The sequence below is a fragment of the Muntiacus reevesi genome, chromosome 2, assembly GCF_963930625.1.
Source record: "Muntiacus reevesi chromosome 2, mMunRee1.1, whole genome shotgun sequence".
NCBI lineage: Eukaryota > Metazoa > Chordata > Mammalia > Artiodactyla > Cervidae > Muntiacus > Muntiacus reevesi.
The window spans coordinates 119,608,313-119,632,625 of NC_089250.1; the positions used below are offsets into that span (position 1 = coordinate 119,608,313).

The following is a 24,313-nucleotide window of genomic DNA, read 5'->3' on the forward strand; positions in this document are numbered from 1 at the left end:
ATCCCATGGACAGAGGAGCCTGGCAGGCTAGAGTCCATGGGCTTGCACAGAGTCAGACGTGACTGAAGTGACTTAGCACGCACACATGTAGGGAGGAAGCTCCTGTTAAAATAGCTTCAAATGTCTTGCAGTCTCTCTAAATGGGATTTCATGGGAAGATATCACTTGTTTTGCCTATAAAGCATTCAAAGCAGGGCCTGGCATACAGTAGGTACTCAATGAAGTGAGTCTCCTTGCTTCTGAGGACAAACCACCTGGCTCACCGTTTTATGCAATACCCCACAGCAAACAAGCAGAGATCTGAGGGTGGGAAGAGGTTGTTCAGAACCCAGTAGCCTCACAAGGGGGGCTCTTCAGCAATCCTTGTCCAGGAGGCCCATTCTACGCTGACCAGGAGTAACATGAGGCACGATGGTGGCAGCATTTGGTCCTCAATCTCTCATTGCCATGGTAACTGACAGGCCAGTCTCTAGGGCTGTAGGAAACTGCCTCACAGTTCTGATCACTGACACTTAAAGGGTTTCTTCCCCTTGCTGCAGGATACTCACTTCAAACTCTACAACCAGCTCTAAGAGACAGGTTACTCCAGCATGCATATCATCTGGTTTGAGACAGCAGAGGCACAAAGAAACCCAGAGCTGAGTTATGGGCTCTATGAGCCCTCACACATCATTTAAGACACTGCCCAAGAAGTTCTGGTGGTTTAAGTGTCCTCCTGTCTTCATTTCTGCTTTCATATTCCAGTTTTGAAAGGACTCTCCCTGGGAGCTCCACCAGGAGCTGCATACAAAGGCAGTAGCCATGTGGGTGTGTGTGTGTGTGTGTGTGTGTGTGTATGTGTACACACACTTGTTTTTCACTTCTCTGTGTGGTGCCTGATGATTATCCAGCCTGGCAAAGGAGGTGTAATAACAGGGTAGAAGGCACAGATAATAGGGTCTTTCTGGCACAAGCAACAAGTTCATCTGAATCCATCAGAATCCATTTGTGGGAAGAGCGATGGATGGGAATGCAGAAAGGTAGAGACACTAACCTTTAGTTTTCAGACACATTTGCTGCACGTGGTAATTAAAGCTATTTTTATAACTCCCTAAGTGTCAGCACTCCCTTTTCCAATGCTTTTCCCAAGCATTCTTCTGTCAAAACTCTGCAAAACAACAGTTGTTGGGAACAATTGACTCATGTCTGAAACATAGAGTCTGATTCCACAGCAATGGTAGGGGTCTGACTGAGCAATTCTGTCTGCAAGGAGGTTGAAGTTGAGTGCCAATTGCAGAGGATCTGGAGTGGCTCCTACAATATTGCCTACCTGTAGTTCAGTGAGCTAGGTACACAATCCTACCCACAATCTTACAAGCTATCTGAGGGTGAGGAGCATCTCTCTCTAATTCTCATAAGCACCCCAAGTGCCTCACAGATGCTAAATTAATGATAGGTGGTCAAGAGTTATAGATCCAGGCAGGGAAATAGGAGACAGAGCAAGAAGTTAAGGACCACTAAAGAAGCACAGCCTGAGTTCTCTGGGGCATTGAAAAAAGGAAAGGTTTTGGAAGAAATTAAGAGGTGTTGCAACATGGGGAAAGGTTAATTTGATATGAGTCATAAAGGATGCATAGGAGTTTGAAAAATAGAGTTAGGAGAACTAGAGTTCCAGGGAGAAAAAAACACAGTTATAAATACTGCAATTCAAGTTCATCCAGGTGATGAATCAAGTTATGTCCCCAACCCTCTATACTCCTCATAAAGACATGTATTCCTTGTTACCAAGTCCTTAAATATCAGTACTTCCTTGATTAAGTTCCAAAAACAAACTTGCCCTAGGAACATTGGCTGGTTGTTAATAAGAAAAGCTATCTTTTAAGAGTGCCTGCTGTAAGACAGATCCTCTGATTGGTTGTTTCTCGTGAGTTATCTCATTAGGCTTCATAAGTTTCCCATGAGATGTTTATTATAAACTCTATTGACTGGATAAGGAGAATAAAGTTCCAGGAAGGAAATAAAACAATTTACCCAGGGACTTCCCTAAAAGTCCAATGGTTAAGACTTCACCTTTCATGCAGGAGGTTCAATCCCTGGTCAAGGAACTAAGATCCCACATGCCTTGGGGCCAAAAAACCAAAACATAAAACAGAAGCAATATTGTAACAAATTCAATAAAACCTTTAAAAATGGTCCACATAAAAAAATTTTAAGAAAAATTTCCCAAAGTCAAAGAAGTGGTCATCAATAGAGTCAAATCTAATTCATGGCATGTTCCCCAAGACTGGTCTAAAACAGGGATACCTTATCACTTTCTCAGTACTGAGCCTCAAAGCCACCATCTGTGTAGTTCCAAGTACTCGTCTCATGGGGCTTTGAAAAGGACTGAAGAATGGTATTATATAACAAATATTTCCTAATCTATCTGTAACCATAAGTGTTAACTCTCATAGATTCCTCTGGAGCTGAGAAAGGAAAATAGATATATTCTGATTGACAAAGGGAAGTACATTTTTAGTAAATATGGTTTGTTACTTTCCGACACTACTCATGTGACATGCATGAGTTTACTTGTGTGGGTTTTTCAGGAATTTTTCACCTTCTTCATAGGATATTTTGAAAACAAGGTGCTGATATGTAAAACAGCACAAAGGGAGGAAAACTAATCATAAACAATAAAAAATTATATAAGACTTTCCCCAACAAGATTATATTACCATTTTCAAATTATTTTAAAACATCAAATATTGCTGGAATTCACTCATATATTTTGCATGTAGTTAATGCTGAGTGAGGAGGGAAAAGGTGAGAGAGGGTCAGTGTGACATAAGGTGTCTGTCTCTTAAATTCTGAGTCACTCATACCTAAGTTCAAATCCTGACTCTGCCACTTACTAAGTGGCATCAAAAACTCAGTCTCTTTCTCGGAGCCTCTGACTCCTGATCTGTAAAATGGGAAGATATAAGTCAAGTATCTGAAAATTTATCCTCCAACCCTTTCCCAACATTCACCCCAAGGTCATCACATCCTCAACGCAGTAGCACCTGAGGTCAACGACCTCTCTCTTCTCTATGAAATAGTTTCTTCAGTGGGCTTCCAGGACTCCACCCTCTCCTAACCATATCTATACTCATATTAAATTATTTAAGCACTTGAATTAAAGCGTAGTGTCCTAATGAATAAAATAGCAAGATCCAAGTAGAAACAGCCTTCAAGAAACATACTTCAAAGAAACAAGAATGAAAAAAATATATTAGGTTAACACTAGTCAAAATAAATCTCCAGTAGCCTCAGTAATATCAGATAGAGCATATATCAGAGCAAAGGACATTTCAGGGCAGCGGGATAAGGAAAGTCATGCCATAATGATAACAGATCAATTAATCAACAGGACATAAAAATGCTAAACATTTATCCCTCTTGTAACAAAGCTTCAAAATATATTAAGCAACAACTGATAAAACTGCAAGAAGAAATAGGCAAACTCAGAATTAAAGCTGCCTATTTTGATCCCCCCTCTTAATAATTGATAGAACAAGTAGAGAAAATATAATCAAGGATACAGAAGACATAAGCAACACTATCAACAGAACTGACCTAATTGACATTTATAGAACAATCCTCACAACAACAACAGATTATACATTCTTTTCAAGTGTACATAAAACATTTACCAGAAAAGACAATCGATTGGACTATCAAATAAGTCTCAATAAATTTAAAAGGATTCAAGTAATATTCAAGTAGTTCAACTATGGTCTCTGACCACATGGAACTCATTAAAAATCAATAAAGTAAAGATTTCTGAAAAATATATAAATATTTAGACATTAAATAAGGCACTTCTAAACAACTCATGGATCAAAGAAGAAATCAAAAGGTAATACAGAAAGTATTTTGAATTGAATAACAATGAAAATTTTGGAGATGCCATTAACTCACTTAAAGGAAGTATAAAGTAGTAAAGAAAAATAAAGTTCTCAAATTGATGATTTCAGCTTTCCCTCTAAGGAAACTATAGACATAGGTGGCAAATAAACACCTGAAAAAATGCTCAACATCACTAGTCATTAGCGAAATGAAAATTACAACCAGAATGAGGCACCATTACAAACCACTACAAAGACTGACATCAAGAACTCTGATTAAATCAGGTATTGAAGAAGGCCTGAGACAATTGGGATTCTCAAACAACCTGAAAGTTTCTTAGAGTTGACAGTCCACCTGCCATAGAGCACTGTAATTCCACTTATAAATATGCACCCTCCCCCCAAAATGAAAGCCTGTGTTCATACAAAGACTTGTACATGAATGTTCACAGAAGCCTTATCTGAAATCACCAAAAATCTCAGATGACCCAAATGTCAATCAAGAATAAACATATATTCAAGCTGTGGTATAGTTATACAACTGAATACGCCTCATCAATAAAAGGGAAGAACTATTACTGCATATTGCAATAAGGGTGAATCTCAAAATAATCATCTGGAGGGAAACAGTCATAGAAAAACAGAAGAAGAAGAGAGTATACACTGTATGATTCCACTTATGCAAAACTTGAGAAAATACAAATAATCAATCTGTAACATTTACCTACAAACAATCTCTAGAAAATACAAACAATCCATCTGAAAATACAAACAGACTACCTGACGAGTGGGCTTCCCTGGGGGCTCAGCAGTAAAGAATCTGCCTGCCAAAGCAGGAGATGTGGGTTTGATCCCTGGGTCAGGAAGATCCCCTGGAGAATGAAATGGCAACCCACCCCAGTATTCTTGCCTGGAGAACCCCATGGACGGAGAAGCCTGGCAGGATACAGTCCATGGGGTCACAAAAGAGCTGGACACAACTTAGCGACTAAACAACAACAATGACCACCTGAGGAGCAGGGAAGGTAGGACAGCGGTGGGGATTACCACGAGGCACACTTGTTGGGTGATGTATATGCTCACTGCCTTCATTATGGTTGCAGTTTCACAGGGGTATACATACATCAAACAAAAACTGTACACAAATATGTGTGTTTATTGCATGTGATTAAACCTAAATAAAATGGTTGATTTTTAAGTAAAAAAAATAGGTTGAAAAAAATGATGCTCAAAAACAGTGCCTGGCTCCATCTAATGTCTGATAAACGGCAGCTCCTAGTCTTGGTTCTGGGTTCTCAGTGGGGCTACAAAGTTGGCTAGGATGTGATCCTTGTGCTCAAGGACTCCTCAGTGGGGCTGGGGAGAGAAACAAGTGAATCGATTACAATAAACATAATTGTTTTAGAGTGTTGCTAAATGAAATTTTCAGACGGTAAATGTTACAGGGACTTAATATTCGAACAGAATTAGAATCTTCAAAATGAAAGGAAGAAAAAAATTAAATCTCTTCCCTCCCGCTTTTCCTGTGTGTCCCGAATAGAGATTTCTTAAAGCTATTTCATTCAGCATGCATATCACAGTCTCTTATTCTTGCTTTCTTCAATTAGTATATTAGCATTTCTCTCCCCTGCATTATGCATGTGTAGCCTAATCCCATTTTCATTTGCCTTAACTCAGTGTGTGTTTGGGGATAGGAATGGTTTAAAAGTCCGGAATGATGCTTGCTGGACTGTTGACAGGAGTCTCCTCTGGTGCGAGCCAAGTCTGTACTCAGAGGGTCCTTGTGGAATATTTGTTGGTGCCAAACCAGTGAAGATGCCAAGATGCCCCCAGGGGCACTAGCAGGAGAACATTCTAGGCAGAGGGGTTCGAAGAGGTTCAGACACTGGGATGACCTTCTGCTCGGGGTGGCAGGGATATCTCATGATATAGGCAGAGCAGCTCTAGATGATAAAAGATGGCAGGAATTGAGACCAGAGAGGGCTCTGAAGTCAGTTCATGAACAGCCTCATGGACCACGTGAAAGAATCTGAACTCCATCCTATGGGCCCTGACACCCCACCACCTGCCAAAGACCTATTCCAGCAGAGGCGTGAGCAGATGTTGAGAGAAAAAGCACATGTGTGTGTCTGAAACACAAATGCATGTGGCAGCCAGAGTGCACCACCTCATCCTTGGAAAGCACAGCATGCATTAGAGATGAAGGTGCCTGCAGGAGAAACCTGTTCTTTGCTGTTTAACTTATCAGCCTTCTTTGATCATGGAATCCTTTTCCCACAAAACACCTACGAATTAGCAGAATACAGGTTCCCTGGGGCACAGTGTAGAGACTGCTGTAGGAAGCCTGGCCGGTGCTTCCTCTGTCCTCCTCCCTGGCTGCTCCATCGCCCACTGATGGCCTGATCAAGGATGGAGAATGCAAGCCTAGGAAAGGGAGGTGCAATGGGACCTAGGATGCTAACAGTCATAGCTCGTAAAGCAGGATCACAGCTTTCGAGTTCATGAAGGATTGGGAGGTCATAAATGTCTCTTCCTCTCCATGAAGGCAATTAAAAAAGCAGAGTCAAGGTGAGGAAGCAAGAGGCAGATGTAGCAGCAGGAGGCTTAAGCCAGCACCTCCTCTGTGTGTGAACCCCTCATGCTGGGGACTCTAGGGAGCCTGACAGAAAGGAGGTGCAGCCCTCACTTATAGGCTGTTCCAGAAGCCAGATGTGTGTATCAAGTCCCCAACACAGCATAGCTGGGGTGAGGTATACAGGACAGCAGAAGGATAAATAAATTCAGGGAGATCTTTTGGCAGAGGCGATGCTTAGCAAACTCCTGCTGAAAAGGTAAATCCTTGACAGCCAGAGGTGGCCATTCCAGGCCTAAAAGAAAATCCTAGCAAAGGTCCAAAACTAAGAGAGAAAAATAAATAGAGGAAACAATAAGTCACCCACTGCTTGTAGGGATAAACCATGGGCGTGTGGGCAGAGGGTAAGAAGAAAAGGGTGGAAAGGTGTTATGGGGTCATCCTAGAACGAGTTCTGAGGCAGGGGGCAGGATGTAGGCTTTTCTCCATTGGCTAGGGAACTAACCAGTAGGTTGGAGACACTGGTCCCTGGGATTGGAGCACTGGGCAAGAAACAGGTGAGGGGAGGATGATGAGTTCAGAGAGATGCACGGAGCTGGAGGTGGTCACGAAGTCTGCAAGCAGCTGAGGCCAGAAGGCATCTGGATCCCTGGGTCTGGAGCTCAGAGAAAACAGATATGGGATGTGGGGGTCATGGAAATAGGCTAGCGATGGGGCAGGGCCTACTGGCTGTGCCTCCTCCCTCCTTAGAACCTACCTCCCCCTGGGCACCTGCTGAACCACAGAACAGAGCCCAGAGCATCAGTTGTTGACAAAACCTAAGCAAAAGGGTTGTGTACATGCTTCTGCATTTCTTGAACCATTTGCATAAAAGTTTGCTTTATTCCCATGTCTGGAGGAACTTCTCTGACAGTGAGAGCTCTCCAGTAACAAAGGGACTGCTTCAAGTCCCCTTCACAGATGGTTCTGAAAGAGGCTGGAAAGACAGACATTCCGTAAAAGAATTTCCTCCACAAGGTTCTCAAGAGGCCAGACAATGAGGCAGATGTGTCCTGCCTGGACACAGAATGTCACCGGAGGGTGTGCTCCTCTGCCCCCTGGTCTGTATCCAGACCCTGCCTAGTGATGAGGACACCTGTGCATCACTAAGCCAGAGCCACGTGGAGAGGAAGCTCTCCAGATGAGCTGATACAGAGGTCCTGGGAGCCAAAGTCAAGTCTGATGGGTCCTAAACTGGCAGCTTCTGATGAATGACCCAGAGCTGTCCCCTCCATCCTTGAGTTTCCCATCTTAATTGTTTGCCTGTGTCTTTTCCTGGAGGCTGACTGGGAAGTACTCTTCAAAGCAACTTGCTCTACCCTATGCTATGTACACTGATACGCTTTCAACCAAACCCTTTTGAGAATCTACTCTTCATACAGGGTGTCGGGGATTCAGTGGGGACGTGGAGCCTGTCCGTGCCCCCAGGGGACTCACAGCCCAGTGGCCACCTTGACTAATGTTCAAACTTGCTATCCACATTTCTTTTGAATCCCCCATCCCCCGCCAAGTTAATGTGTAATTTAATCAATTGATAAAAATATAGTTTACGCCCAAAGCACATCTGCTTGCCAGTGTCCTTTCCCTCAGTAGAGCCCAAAGATCTGCAGAAACTGTCAGCAAGGTTTATATACTCGCAGCCTTTCTCCGCCTCCAATTACCCCTTCTCCAAATAAAACAGACCTGTAATATGCAACACCAATATTCACCAGTGAGGGTGCAGACATATTAAGAAAACCACTGCATGAAGAAAACAAACAAAAACATGTGCCCTTGAGTGTTTATCTTGAATCCAGGAAAACATATTAAGAAAGTCAAATATAGAAAGAAAAATTGAAGCACAGAGCCGTGAGGAATGAGGGAAGCAGCGGGTGGAGCTGGAGGATCACCATGGAGGCCTCCTTGGGGAAAGATGTGGTATGAAGAGGTGCTGACTTGAGCTCATCTGATGGACTGAACCTCCTCCAGAGAAGTGGTGAGCAGTTCAGGAAGCAATAGATGGGGTCCCAGTGTAGATGCTAGATTCTGGAGGTCATGGTGGAGCTGCTAAATACCCACCCCTGATTCTTTTCCTCCCATTTTATTTTTTCCGAGCCATCACATATAATAAACAGAGAAGCAACTGGGAAACTACTGGTCTGTGGGTTTGTATTTGGGTAGAGCCTGGAATGCTGTAACCATCATAAGAATAATAGGACTTGTTTCCAATGTGGCCATGCTGTACTAGGAACCAGCAGTTCTGAATATGGCTAAGTCCTAAGGATAAGTTGACTTGTGATTTAGAAAACATCTCAGTCATTAATCAGAGGCCACACTGGGGTCTAAGAGTCAAAGCTTTACAAAAGGACCCACTATCAGATCTCAGACTTCAAGAATGTCCCTGAGTGGACCAAGGCCAGCTCAAGGGCATCCCCATCAGTATGCATACCAGAGCCCTATTGATTGGTCTTACAGAATCAGACCCTGACCATAGGTTAAGGATCATTGCCAGGGCTACCTGCAGGATGGTGTCATTTGGTGTGAAGGTCTTTGGAGCCAACAGTCTTCATACAAAATCCCAAAGCACCTTTTAATAGCTGTATGACCTTGAGCAAGTAATTCAACCTCTCGAGCCTCTCTTTTCCCATCTGTAAAATGGGGATGCTAATAACTACCATACCGGGTTGTGAATGAGGGCTAAGGATGGTAACAAACACAAATGCCCTGACAAGTACTTGGCCTCCCCATAGAAAAGGAAACTCAGAAAGTGGGAGGGGTTACCTCTGGACAACATTTATCCCAGGGACAGTCACATGACTTGTCTATGAGTTCATGGTGCAATGTGCTGCTGACTGGGGTGGAGCTCAGCAATCCTCTTGGGTGAGGCTGTTCCAGTGTGGCCCTGACAAGTATGCCCACACCCGACACCTCCCAGTGGTGCTAAGTAAGCCCTGGCTTCCTGCTGCCCAGCAATACCCTGGGGATACTTCACACTGGTTAGTGTTAACCCCAGCCCTGGAAAGGGGGTGGGAGGGACAGACAAGAGAGTCCTTGGAATGGGTTAGGATTCAGGGGAGGAAAAAGGAAATAAGTTAGAAATGTAAAAACACAGTACTTTTTGAAGACTGACAATATAGAAACCCTGCCTATCTGATTTGGAGGAACCCTCCCCAAAATAAAGCCAGCATCTGACATCTACCTTACGGGGCACATAGAATGCCTCCGTCTCCAGAAACCAAAGAAACCTATAAAGAAGCTGGCAAAGCCCAGAGGATCAAAACCTCCCCAGGACCAAAGAGGACTCTGGCAGCCTCTGAAGAAAGCAGCTATCATGTCCCTTCTCCTAATTACCAGCACAACCATCTGCAACCCCAGAGAAATGGACCTTGCAGGTCTCCAATTGGCCCGTGTAGACATGGAGCTAACAAGATAATGAATTTATGGACAAAAACCATGAAAAGTGGGCCTTGCCAGCAGTTACTATCTGATACTACCTGCAACATAAGAAAATAAGCCGCCCAAAACTCCTTCAGCCATGGTAGCACTGAGCTAATGAAGAAACACACATCATAAAAGCATAAATTACCTGCACAATAAATCCTGCATCTTCTAGAATGTGGCCATTAGAAATCAATCAGTTAATTTAGGAGCAACGGAAGGCCACGGGCTGATGAAAATCCGTGCCAGGAAGCACTTTTAAGAGTCAGCTATATTAATAGCTGGCTGGGGTCATATGCACTGTCCCAGAGGGTGCTTCCTGAATGGATGTGCAGGTAGAGGGGGCTCTTCAGGGAAGCTAGGGCATGTTATTACAGGCCAGTCCCATGTAATATCTGCAGCATGAGCAGGCCAGGGCCAGTTAGGGTGTAAGCGGTGGAAAGCAGACCACCCCACCAGGCAACCTCGATGTCCCCATTCCTCCCAGGGCCCAATCCAGTGGGAAGGCCACCTGGGGGAGAGATTTACCATTTACCCCTTTAAAAGGTTACACTGACCCCACTACCTGACCAGCTGCACAGGGTGGGGTGTGTACACACACCTATACAGATACACATATACACATATACACCTATACAGATACACACACCTATACAGATACACATATACACATATACACTATACAGATACACATATACACATACTGACGTGCATGCATTAATGCACACACATCCGGACACACTCTCACAAATATATACAGTTACACACTCACACCCATGCATTCTTACAGACACACAGTCACATAACCCACATACACCTTCAGGCTCCTACAAGAAGTGCAGCCTCTTACCCCATTCTGCATTCCTTTACATATCCCCTCTGCATCCCATTTTCTGACCAGCCTCCATCTCTCCAGTCTCTGAGCCCTGACCGGTGACCTCCCCTCACCCAGCACATCTCATGCCTGACACCACTTCCTCCTAGACTCAAATCCGCACTATTTTCCTGGCTCCCACCTGCTCCAGGTGAGCAGCTTGGCGTGCCCCGTCCAACTCTCTCACCTGCTGGCTCGCTCAGAGAAGCCCTGGGATCCACTCCAGCACCCCGAGTCAGAGTGGAGCCTGCCAGGGTCACTCTGTGCTTTCCTAAGTGGTGGGAGCTCAGTGTCAACCACGCCCGTCACCATTCTGGGGCTCTTACCTCATTCACAAAGACCCAGTGGCTGTCCTTGGAAGCCAGGTTGGTCTCCACCGCCTGCAGAGAAAAAGAAATTAAAAAAAAAAAACATGAACAGAAGCAAGCCAGAAGCTGGCAGACACACAGGATGACTGCTGAGATGGAGTTTGATAAACATTGTTCTTGGAGGATTTTTTCCTCACAAAACACGCCGTCCCCCCTGGGGCAGCTCTGGCTGCCTTAGCTACTAGATGCAGCATTTGAACATGGACATCTGATTTCCTGCTGTTCTTTGGAATTCGCGTGCACCAGCCCCGAGCAAGGTTAGAAGCTACAGCTCCTGTAGGCATCACAGGGCCACAGGCGAGGACATCCCTCCCTTTCTCATCTCAGAGATTGCCTGCAAACACTTTCCTGGAGGGTTACTGGGGTGGGGGATGTCTCATCATTGCCCAAGGCTAAAGACTCAGGAATCTGGAACAAGGGATTTACAGCAGCATGGCCAGCCAAGCTAAACAACACCCAGGAAGATGGCGGCTCACAGCCAGGGCTCTGAGCTGCCTTCAGCTCTAAAGAACCCATCAAGGACCCTAGAACCGGCTCTTTTTTTTGCTCCTGGGCAGTGACCCGCACCCCACACCATTCTCTATTAGAGCTTTTTGTTCTGTTTCTTTATAGCACTTGCCCTGTTTGTACTTGAATAGTTTTCAGCTAATTTTTTTTCTTATTGTCTATCTCCTTTAACCAGTTGGGGTCTCCATGAGGTCAGGGCCACACCTGTGACTGTCACATTTGCGTCTCAAAACCTTCCACTATAACCAGCGCATAGTCGGTGTTCAATATATAAAGAATACTGTTGTTGAACATATGAATGAAGGATAGGAGAGCTAGGCAGATGGGACCCAGTTACTTATTTTGCTTCTCATATGTTTTTAGGAGTGCTCTTTCCCTTTTTAGACTGGAAATCCAACTACTTTAGCACATTAAAAAATGGAGCAGGTGTATGGGATAATTTTGAACATTTAAATTTTTCTGTAGTTTTCCAAATAAAAAGAGTAAGTGTAAGTAGATTGACAAAAGAGGAGGAATTGATAGTTTTCCAACTTGTCCTATAAGAATACTCACAGTTAGCACGTGCCAAGTATTACTAAGTGCCAGGCAATGTGCCAGGCCATCTATGAACCTGGGAGAGCGTTCAGATCATAGTTCTCTTTTATTTTTAAATTTTTTATATTTTTATAATGAAATTTTTATTACTATTTATTTGGAAAGATACAGAAGAAAGCAAATGTTCAAAATTATCCCATAAACCTACCACATTTTTTAATGTGTTAAAGTAGTGACAACTCCCCATGTATCCCTCCAAATTCATCCCCCAGAGACTATGCCAAATGGCCCCTTCCAGAAGTTTTTAGTCATGTCTGCATGTGTCTGCATACACTTATCAAACTGATGTTCTTATCAAAATGGGGTCATGAAACACACATCAGGTTTCAACTATCATTTTTGACTTATCAGTATATGAAGAATATCTTTTCCTCATCAGTACACAGAGGTCTGATTCACTCTTCTTAACAGGTGAGGCATAGAGGGGTAAGGAGCCTTCAGGCTCCAGTGACCCAGCACATATATGGCCCTGCCATTGTACAGGGCCTCGGTGAGAACCACACCTCTGCAAGGAACGAACACGTTTGCGGGTCAACACAATAAGCACACGGAAATAGGGCCTGTGGGGATGCCGAGGCCAGCTCTAGCATCCCAATCCTTTGGACACTAAGGGTGGTCATTGGTGAAGGACACAGATGCTCCTTCTCCAGCCTATAAATGAAAAGGTACCATCCCCTGTGAAGACAAGTGGGGACAGGAGTCCAGACTGGACTGGAGGGGATGGCCTCCACCAGCTGGCATTTACCACTCTGGCCTCTGTTTGCTCATCTGTAAAATGTACATAGCACTTGCTTCCTTTTGTCTGCCTATATAAGTAAAATATTTCGGTCTCAAGAAGCAGCAAAACACACACAGTGTCCACAGAAGTCCCAGCCCTTCCCAGGAAGCAGCAATGGAAAGTGTGCATCCCCATCCTTTGTGAGTTCCATCCTTACCTCTCAACTCATCTACATTCTTAGATTCTGAGAGTCTTCTCTGGTCACAGGAGTCCTTCTCTTAAGAGACAGGCACCCATGAAAAGCTTTATTCCCCGGGATAAAAGAGTTATATCTAAGAATACCTTGGCCGCTCCCTCCCAGCCAGAGGAAGGAGTTACCAAGCATTCTGTCTCCTGCACTTGGACAAAGGAAGCTCTGAAAGAGGCCATGCCCTACGCCTGGGTCCCTCGCGGGGCCATGAACTGAAGACTCCTTTCTCTACATTCTACAAATTCCTTAAACCAAACTGCAAAGAAGGCATAGGGACTTCGGAGTCAGTGGCTCTCTGGGGAACCCTTAGACCCTCAGGCAGGGTGGAGAAGGGAGAGCCCCCCAGCCTATAGCTTCCTTCCTCCCAATATACAGACTATCAGGAACATCTTCAGAAGCTCAGAGGCCCAGGAGGAGGTGGGGAGGGAAACGTGATACAGGTAATCTGAAGTCACTGCAGCACATGGCCAGGCTCTGACTTGCCTCCATTCCTGATACCTCAGAATTTCGTTAATGTTCACGTGGAGGACAACCAGTAACATGCTCATCAAATCTGCACATGATACAGAGCTGGGGGTGTCATGACATCTGAGAAAGTGAAACACTGAGCCAAATCTAAAGAGACACAGTTGAACAAGGCTGAACTCAAAGCCCTACACTTATTTTCCAGGAGCAGAAGGGCACATGGGGAGATGAGACTTGAAAGTGAAGACCCATGAAAAGGCAGGGGCTAGAAGTTCTGTGCTGCCCTTGGGGAGCTGACTAGTGGGTCAGTCTGCTTGATGGAGGGCACTGCAGACTGGAAGCGGTCATGGAGTTGGACAGTATAAACTGATGGCCAATTACAGTCACCAGGGACAGTCCAGGAATGCAGAGAGGCTGGAATTGATCCTTACAGCCTCTGAGAGCTGATTCAGGACCAAGGTCTCCAGTGCTCAGGTAAGCAGATAACAACTCAATATAGGAGAGAACTTTCTGACTTTTCAAGGAGTTCAAGATGGAATGGTTTGCCACCCCAGGAGCAGCAAGGTCTCATCGAAGAAATGTTTGAATGGAAGACAGATAGTTGGACCATGAATGGTATGTGAATATCAGCATGGAGGTTGACCATGGGTGAGGGGTAACACTCCATCATCACTGGCATTCTGCAGCCATGAGTCTCAGTCTGGCTGCATGTAAGAACCTCCTAGGGAGCTTTTTAAAAGGAAGACCCCGGGGCCCTACTCCTTGGAATCCTAATTAGTGAATTAGGAATGGTCAATGTGCCTAAGACACCGTGTTCTTTCAGAGCTCTGAGCCCAGAATCTTAGCCTCCAAAGCTGGGAGCTCTCTAGTCCAGAATGTGTAGTTTTGTGAATCTGAGGATGTAGGTGTACCTGTACAGGTGAGAGGTCCTCCACTGTCCCTGCAGAAGCCAGCAGTGCAGAGGACCTCAGTCTCCAGGACATCCCATGGAGCAGGTGAGAGCCCTGGCTGCACTAAGGCATCTTCCCACCTGGTCTCAGACTCATGTGTGGAAGAAAATGCTGGAGAGAATTGATCAGAAAACCCCAAAGGACAACTGGCCAACTTTCTTGTCCTACTTTCCCTCACCAATTAGCAATTAGCTAATTTGTTAAGCCTCTTTTCCCCACATGGAGATAAATAGCACTTGGCTGCAGCCTTTTCCAGAGGGTGCAACTCACACAGAAGCTGAGATGGCTGGTGAGAAGGAGACGCAACTGCAGATTTCGCAAGAACACCTTCCCCTCCCCAATGACTGGAGAACTGCTGCCAGCTCCCTGGGAAGAGCCCTAAATGCTCCAAGCCCAGTGGATGGTGTCCCCTTCTAAATACCTTTCCCTCATCTTCTTCAGCCACAAGTGAGGCAGGTGGAGGCACCCGAGATCTCCCTTTTACCTCAGAGCCAGGAGGTGAGAAGAAGGCAGGCAGGCAGAGCATGGTCAAATCCCAGGCCTGCCTCTACTTAGCTGAGTGCTCCTGGGTTAGCTACTCCACCTCTCTGAGCAGCAGTCCATGCCTGCAGGGTGTTGAGATGCTGGCAGTACTATTGATGCTGTGCCCTGGGCCTCCTCAAATCTCATTAGGAATTCTGAACCCACTGGCTCTCCATGTGCATCCACTGCCAATGGCAGACACTGACCAACTGTTGGAACTTTCCTTGGCACTCAAGGAAATGTGCACCCTCACTAAAGACTAGAGCTGCCACGTATCCAACCCCAGCTGCCCCATTCCACTATGGGGACTGTTTGGAGTGTAAGCTCAACTGTTTCCGGGTTCCTTCTGCAGGATCAGCCCACACAGCCTCACTCACCACCCTCGTTGGCTGCCTCTTTTTCCATGATCCACATTCCCACTCCCTTGCTGGGCTCTTCTTAATTCCCCTGGGAAAACTTCTTAATAAATTATTGTCACACAAACTCTCACATCAAAGTTGGTTTCTGGGAACCCAACCTGAGACAAGAACCTCCCATCTTACAAATACTAGGAGAACTAAAATGAAATTAAGTTGAAGCTTCCATCCCAGAAAGAAGCTCACTATGGATGATCAGTGAACATGAAGACCCTCCCCCTTCCTTTCATTCATATCTCTTGCCTGGTTATCACTCGATGGTCTTTTTTGAATATACAGAAATCTCTATACATTTCTATACATTACACAGTAATTACTCATGTGTTCCTTTTTTCTTCATTCAGTAGACAGAACTAGCCACATAGAGCAGCTGTTCTAATTCTCCTGGTTACCGGTGAGAGCCAGGAGTCTCATCCCATGACATCACAGAGCCCAAAGTGGCCTAAAGACCAATAATAAGCACACCATGCAAGGGTGGTGAGCACCCCTCCTCCCTGAGTTCATAGACCCTTCAAAGCAGCACAAAGTGTGCTTCTGCTTTTGTCATCTCAGCCATGCTACAGGTTTACTGCTGGAAAACACTGCTGGCATCTGCAGAGGAGTGTTGGGTCAGCTAGATAAATAAAGGGCAGCCCTTTCATTCCACAAGTAGGGCAGGGAGCAGACCTGACCTTCTGCTCTGGGTGGGTTCCTGGTCACTGGCCCACTGCAAGTAGGGTAGCTGGTTTCCTCACACCACGCTTCTCTCCTGCAATGGGGAACTGAGACTCCTCACTAAAGACTGCAGTAGCAGGAGAGAGAGTCCTGAGCAATTGCAGGAGCTCTGCACAGATGTGTGGGCCCCAGAAACTAGGTCTCAATGAACCCAAGGGCTGCTTGTAGTAACAGCAAAGGAGCCCTGATTAGGTCGTTGCTATGAGTCCCTAAAAGGCCATGCCTGACCATCAGAGCCCAAAGGCCTGGCTCCTGGGTTCCCTCAATAGACTGGCAAGCAGAGAGCTTTAGAAGAAGAACTGAGGAGGTGGAAACTTGTAAAGAATCATGCTGACTCCTGCTTTAACCCCTTGTGAATAGAAGAGGAGACCCAAGATGCTTAGGTGGCATGTAGCCCAGGCTATGGCTGGGATGGTGGACATAGGCAGCCATGGGAAGGAACATCGCACACAGAGGCTGAACTGGACACCTGCCCTGGTTCTGATAAGCACACTGTCATAGGTTGACCCCACTTAAAGGAAGCAGAAAGCAGTTGTTCTTCCCACACCTGAGGAAGGGAATGTGTCTTCTCATCTGTGAGCAGCAGCCCCTGTCTGAACCTCAGGGAGCCTTTTTCCATGGCCAGTGGCATCTACAGAGCTGGGGTATGAGTGACATGGGACATGCGATCCTACAGACCTACCAGGGAACATTTAGATCCTGTCCTGGCCACCCAGCTACTTTGATCCCACAGTTTCCATAGAGAACTAGATGCAGACCAAACCCCAGCACCTGGTTCCCAAAAGCTCTGGACAGAAAGCACAGCCAAGAATGGGATGTGTGGGATTGTTTGCCTGGAAGGAGCTGAAGAGGCCCCTTGCCCACACAAAGGTAAGAATCAGTTGCCTAATATACAACTAATATACAAGTTGCCTGGAAGGAAGCAGAGAAGACAGAGGTCCCAAAGGATCAGTAGAAGTAGCTCCAGCTTGGTCCTGTGTTCTCAGCCTTTCATGCAGGACCAAGTTGCAGCCATTTCTGAGAGTGAGAAGAATCTGCTTTTGTCAAGCACCAGCCAGATACTTCAGTACAACACATCTACTTCACAAGCCACAGGTCTCACTTTGAATAAAGTGAATACAGTATCCAAAGGAGCCAGGAAAGTTCTCATTCCCATTTCACAGCAGAGAAACTAAGATCTACATCTAGACTCAGACTTGCATAGGCCCCTCTGTGAGCAGAGACTGAATCTGAACTTGGGCCCTTTTGTCCCCTAAACCTGTGTTCTTTCCCCATGATCATGCTGCTCTCCCAAAAGCCTGGTCACCCATTAGAGCAAGTATATAAGCCTTCAGGCCTGGCCCTCTGACCATGGAAACAAACCAATCTTTTCTTTTTTCATATCTAAGAAAATACCCTTATGAGTCATGGTGCCTAGCTTCCCAGGTTAACTTGTCCTCCTAAGTCTGAGACCGTTGTTTCACTTGCGTTTCTCAAGTCTGAGCCTGTTTCACTTTATCTTAGCCTCAAGAAATACTAAATGGAGTGGAAAAAACCTCCACATGGAAGCCTTCCAGCAACATCACTGAGGATTTATTTTACAAAGTGCAAATGCCACTGACTATTTATGTACGTGTTAACTGTTGGCCATGTATCCATCCCCCTCCCCCAACACTGGGAGCCTGAGATAATGAAAGCTTGTCGACGATAAGCATCTTTTTAAAACCCCAACTCTAACATTTCAGAACAGTCCCCCCCTGGAGCCCAAGGCCTGGCATTGTCCCAAGAACAGACATGGAGCTAACTGTAAAGACCCACTGCTGTCTCTGCAACAGCGTGCTATTTAGGAACAATTCTGTCTATGCAATGTCACCCCTCTGGAGCATGATGGAGTGCAATGCTCCCCTTTGCAAGGAAGGGGAGGAGCTGGTTGCAAGACTACAGATGGTCCCGGGAGCCCAAGGAATGGTCCCCAGGAGCCCAAGGAAACCAGTAAAGCAGTCACCGGGAGGCCCAAGTTTCAGAAGATATGCCCAGAACTACCATGAGGAACCCCATTAAGGGCAGTTAGCACTGAGCTGCATCATGGCACACCCTGCTTCCCAGGGGCTGCCTTCTTGGGAGAAGGGCCTGAGCTTCTGGTCCAGATACTCACCCTCTGTACTCCAGCCTTGCCTCCAGAACCCCTTGGGGCCTTGCTTTCACCAGAAAACTGGTGGATTTCCCCTCATCTCTTCCCCCTCCCAACATCTCCCATGGCTCCTCTTACTCTTACTCCTTAGCTCTTCTGGCTCCATCCTTACTCACAGATCTCATTGAGGAATCTTGGGTCCTGTATCCCAGCCACACAAGGCCATCTGGGGAAGGTGTCGCAGAATTAATCTTGTGTAGCTTCCAAAAGTAACTCTGGGACACAGAAGAGGAGATCTGAGCGTGTAGCCTGGGAATGCAGGGAGTGCTCTGGCTAGGCCAGGCTGGATGGAGGTGAGAGTTACTTACATGCTGGGTCCAATGACTGATACTCACTGAACAACTCTTCCACCTAACCCGGAGCTAAGCCCTCTGCATGTGAAGCCTCCCTGGGTCCTCAAGACAGCCCACTGACAGAAGTTCTGAGTCTACAAGTGGGGAAACTTCCCCGAAATCTCCCAGCAAGTCAGTGTAGCCGAGGCAGCATAATCCAGCCTTTCAGACACCAGAGTGCACGCGCTTTTGAGCATATTGTGCAGACTCAGGAACTGAGCAAAGACAAACTCACTCTTGGCACTTTTTGTAGATGTTTAATGCAAAATCGACAGTTGAGCTGGAAGGCGATGCAGATAGTGGTAAGGCCTGGCATGTGGAGCTAAACAGACTTCTGTAAAGTTGGGTCCCAGATTCTGGAGTTTCCTGCCACCATCCTTCCCCAGAACTCCTGAGTCAAGTGGTCCTCTGATTGGCAAAGGGTTTCTGTACATGGAAAGCAGCCTTCAGTCCCTCACCAACAAGTGAGCTCCTCAAGGGCTGAGGTCTGATGCAGTCACCACACAGCCCTGGCAGACGATGAACTTCAGAAAAATGTCTATGGAAGGAATGAACAGGTGGGTCCACACTCCTGCATATTTCCAGGTGCTCAGTATGAGGAATGTCAGAGGCATAAGTAGGAAGCCCACTACAGCACAAAGGGATATTGACATACAGGCAACCATAGTTTTGCACAGTAGGTACCAAATTAATGGAAACCCACACACATGAGACCTGTGTCCTCACTTCCCACAGTATCAATATGCATTTGAGTTCCAGTTTACACTGTGCCATGCAAAGTAAGTCCTGCCAGTATTTGAAAGTAGCACCCTTTCTCTGCAACTCTGAGAGAACCTGAGAATGAAATGAAGTGAATGTGAAAGATAGATAAATGCAAGATATCGTGACCTTTAGAAGCTGATGGAAACATAATCAAATTTTAGAGCTTTTCTGTGGGAATGTAATCATTTCTTCACTTCTGCTGAGTTCTGAACCTCCTGATGAAAGTTCCCATTTATCCTATATCCTGTGCTTGCTTTGGCAGCACATATACTAAAATATCCTATATCCTGCCTAACAACACAATAAGTTCTGGACTTGGTTAGTCCATCAATGGCATTTAAAAAGATATTACTATCACACTAGAGAGAAAGTGTTGTTCATGAGATTTGTTTCTTACACTTGCTTTGATCTCAGAAAAACTATTATGTTGCTATTGGGGGAAAAAAAGAAAGTACAATGGACTAAGTACATGTAAAAACCCAACGGATCTAACAATTCCTAGTCAATCACAACACATCCCTGGCCTTGGTCCCCACTGTTTACCAAGTTTGAGAAAAACAGCTCTTCGAAACTGCCTTCCCACTTTGTACAGAGGGCAGAAGGGCCAGCTCACGGCCTCTGGGGGATTAAGATTCATTACAGGTCATTTGTTGATCCTTCAGATGAAATAGAGACAGGTTCCAGGGCTGTGCTGGAAGTGCAACTGACTGTAATAAAAAGTGAGAATATGCTACATGTGGACAATTTATGAAGAAGCATTAATATCAGCAGAAAAATGAAATGGAGTCTGCTCGCAGGCACGATCTGTTTAATAAGATCAACTTGAAGAAGTGAAGCCAGGCAGTACCGATGAGTAGCAACTGATGGATACTTGGATTTTAATCAATGGTCCATAATTTCCCTGCCACCTGGAGGGCAGAGAAGCCAAATTAGACCCTCCATGTTCTCACTCTCACAGACACCCAAGCTGTCCTGATGGGAGGGGGTGGGAGTCAACTTTTCTGTCATGATGGAGGAGAAAGGTATCCCTGGTCCTTGGCCACGTCTCCATAATCATTTGGGGGATTGGGGTATACAGTAAAGCCATGGCTTCTGAGCTTATTTACACTCAGTCTGATTTGATGAGAGCAGCCGTCAGTTCTGCAGTGGGCTGTGAACAATCTCACCACGTGGTCCCCCAGGGGGCAGGGGACACTGATCTTGGGTGGCAGGTGGCAGCATCGAACCATTTCTCATACAGTCTGCTGTTCAGATCCAGCTTCAAATGATTTTCAGATAGAAGCAAAGCAAAGTCTAAAACTGATTAAATGTTTCTTCTTCGCCCTCCCACAGGTATTTGCATGTTCATACTGGAGCTTGAGCCAGTGCTGCTGCTGCTAAGTCGCTTCAGTCGTGTCCGACTCTGTGCGATCCCATAGACGGTAGACCACCAGACTCCACCATTCCTGGGATTCTCCAGGCAAGAACACTGGAGTGGGCTGCCATTTCCTTCTCCAATGCATGAAAGTGAAAAGTGAAAGTGAAGTCACTCAGTCGTGTCCGACTCCTAGCGACCCCATGGACTGCAGCCTACCAGGCTCCTCCATCCATGGGATTTTCCAGGCAAGAGTACTGGAGTGGGGTGCCATTGCCTTCTCCGGAGCATCCAAAGTCCAGCTTCAGGGACCCACAACATCAGATGCTGCTGAAGGAGAGAATGGGGACTGTTTGAGGCAGAAAAGTCCCTCCCCTGCCACTGGGTCACATAATACCTCAGAGGCCTGTTCCACACATGTAGTTTGTCAGCCCCAGAGTCTGAGACCCACAGTGGGACATCCACTGGGAGAACAACTACACTGTCTGTGTTGCTCAATTAGAGCATCAATGTTCAAGGTTAACACCATGACCCCTTCAAATAGTGCCAGGCAGGCTGTTTCTGCACACATATCGAATTTCTTTTCTCAACCTAAATTGTTTTTAAAAGATGGAAGCGTTTGAATTCTTTTTAAGGCAATAAAGTTGAAAGTAGCAATTCTTTACCAAGCTGATAAGAGCTGCTGGGTGTAATTTGTATTCTTTTTTATGAGTCTGACTTTTGGGAGAATGAAATAAGAAGAAAAATCTCTTCTTTTTAGTTCTGGAGACAAGAAGCACTTCTTCCTCGGGGTACTGGGGAGGAGTTCCCTGGCTCAGGAGTTGTCAGAAAACAAGTCACTGATTCGTGACACAGGAAACCCAGGATACACCCTGTGCTGGGGTGGGCACAGGGGGCTGGGGAGCTGGGGTATCAATAGCTGCTCATCTTGGTGCTCGGCTTGGGGTTCTGTATCCCCTGAAAACGATTCAGAGTTCATGGGCGGGGCTCCACAGTCTTCGGGAATAACGAAGAGAAGGTGTGGCAAAACTCAGTGAAAAGAAGGAGGAGGAATCTACTTCTTTTAGAATCCACAACAGAAATTGCTTCACAGCCTTTGAGATGGCTTCTTATCAAGTACAAAGCCTCTGTACGTTAAAATTGATGTATCAACAAACATAAAATGCCCAACATGAGCATTACTATAGCCCTCTGAAATTCTTGCCTAAAATACACAATCATCTTTCCATGGCCAGATTTTCTGTATGAACTATGACAAACTTATTCTAAAATGTAAACTTCAACTACATTGTCAGTAATTCTTGCAACAACCATGGAAGGTGACCATTTAGATAGCCTCTTAAAAGAAGCAACAGTTAGAACTGGACATGGAACAACAGACTGGTTCAAAATAGGAAAAGGGGTACGTCAAGGCTGTATATTGTCACCCTGCTTATTTAAATCATATGCAGAGTACATCATGAGAAATGCTGGGCTGGAAGAAGCACAAGCTGGAATCAAAATTGCTGGGAGAAATATCAATAACCTCAGATATGCAGATGACACCACCCTTATGGCAGAAAGTGAAGAAGAACTAAAGAGCCTCTTGATGAAAGTGAAAGAGGAGAGTGAAAAAGTTGGCTTAAAGCTCAACATTCAGAAAACTAAGAGCATGGCATCCGGTCCCATCACTTCATGGCAAATAAATGGGGAAACAGTGGAAACAGTGGCTGACTATTTTTCTGGGCTCCAAAATCACTGCAGATATTGGTTGCAGCAACGAAATTAGAAGATGCTTACTTCTTGGAAGGAAAGTTATAACCAACCTAGACAGCATATTAAAAAGCAGAGGCATTACTTTGCCAACAAAGGTCCATCTAGTCAAGGCTATGGTTTTTCCACTGGTCATGTATGGATGTGAGTTGGACTATAAAGAAAGCTGAGCACCAAAGAATTGATGCTTTTGAACTGTGGTGTTGGAGAAGACTCTCGAGAGTCCCTTGGACTGCAAGGAGATCCAACTTGCAGTCCATCCTAAAGGAGATCAGTCCTGGGTGTTCATTGAAAGGACTGATGTTGAAGTTGAAACTCCAATACTTTGGCCACCTGACGTGAAGAACTGACCCATTTAAAAAGACCCTGATGCTGGGAAAGATTGAGAGCAGGAGGAGAAGGGGACGACAGAGGATGAGATGGTTGGATGGTATCACTGACTTGATGGACATGGGTTTGGGTGGACTCCAGGAGTTGGTGACAGAAGACAGGGAGGTGTGGTGTTCTGCGGTTCATGGGGTCACAAAGAGTTGGACACGACTGAGCAACTGAACTGAACTGAACTTAATAGAAGGAGAAAGTGACGCCTACAAACTATTAACAGTTTATAGCTAAATGGTCAGCTCTTTGGAGTCACAGACAGGAATAACATCATCTTTGCCCAGTAGGGGAGAAGGCAATGGCACCCCACTCCAGTACTCTTGCCTGGAAAATCCCAGGGACGGAGGAGCCTGGTAGGCTGCAGTCCATGGGGTCGCGGAGAGTCAGACACGACTGAGTGACTTCACTTTCACTTTTCACTTTCATGCATTGGAGAAGGAAATGGCAGCCCACTCCAGGGCTCTTGCCTGGAGAATCCCAAGGACGGGGGAGCCTGGAAGGCTGCCGTCTATGGGATCGCACAGAGTCGGACACGACTGAAGCGACTTAGCAGCAGCAGCAGCTGCCCAGGAGGAAGAGCCCAAGTGCACAGCCCAAATCACAATAGCACAAAACAGCCTGTCCTCATGTCTTGAGTAGCCATCAGTCCTAACAGACTCAAAGGACCGGGAAGCTCAGGAGAGGCTCACCCCCTCCCTGAGTGGTCATTCAGGGTGGACATGATACATCTTGACTCTGTCCTCCCTGGTACCAGTTGGCTGTGGCCCAGGGAAGGGCCAAGTGCTGGCTAGTGCCCAGCTAGCAGTACAAGACCCAGGGGAAGGGCCACCAGCAGAAGTAAGCAGCTTCAGGCTAGAAAGCAATCCACTCCACAGGCCTCCTGAAGAAAGAGCAGGGCATGATGGAGGCCCCAGGGAGAAAAACAGGATTCCCTGACTCATCCACACTGTGGATTAATGAGATCAGTGGGATGGAGAAGTCAAAGAGGAGGTGTCATCCTCAGGAAGAGCCATGAGGTGAGAGGGAGACAACAGCAGAACCCACATACCCATTTAGCAAGCATGTCCAGGGCATCTTGTAGGTACCAGGTGCCAGGAAGGATGCTGCACATGGAGATGAGGCAGTCTCAGGCTCCACCCTTGAGTAAAACAAGCTGACAGGCCATACAGAGAGAGAATTCCACTAGACCAAAGGAGACAGTGCAGTGATGAAGATGTTTTCAGAGAACCAAGAACCAGATACTAAATCCTGCCTGGCCAGTGAAAGCCCCCATGCTGAGGGTGGGTCCTCGTGGGACAGAAGGGTCTT

General features: G+C 45.9%; 1 protein-coding gene across 1 annotated transcript in view; it reads right to left on the minus strand.

The window, feature by feature from the left end:
- GRID1 (glutamate ionotropic receptor delta type subunit 1) overlaps positions 1–24,313 on the minus strand; it is a 660,665-nt gene that overhangs the window by 250,917 nt on the left and 385,435 nt on the right. The window contains exon 5 of the mRNA XM_065919920.1: positions 11,077–11,130. Within this exon, the coding sequence (XP_065775992.1) occupies positions 11,077–11,130 (54 nt within the window). The remainder of the gene's footprint in view (positions 1–11,076; positions 11,131–24,313) is intronic.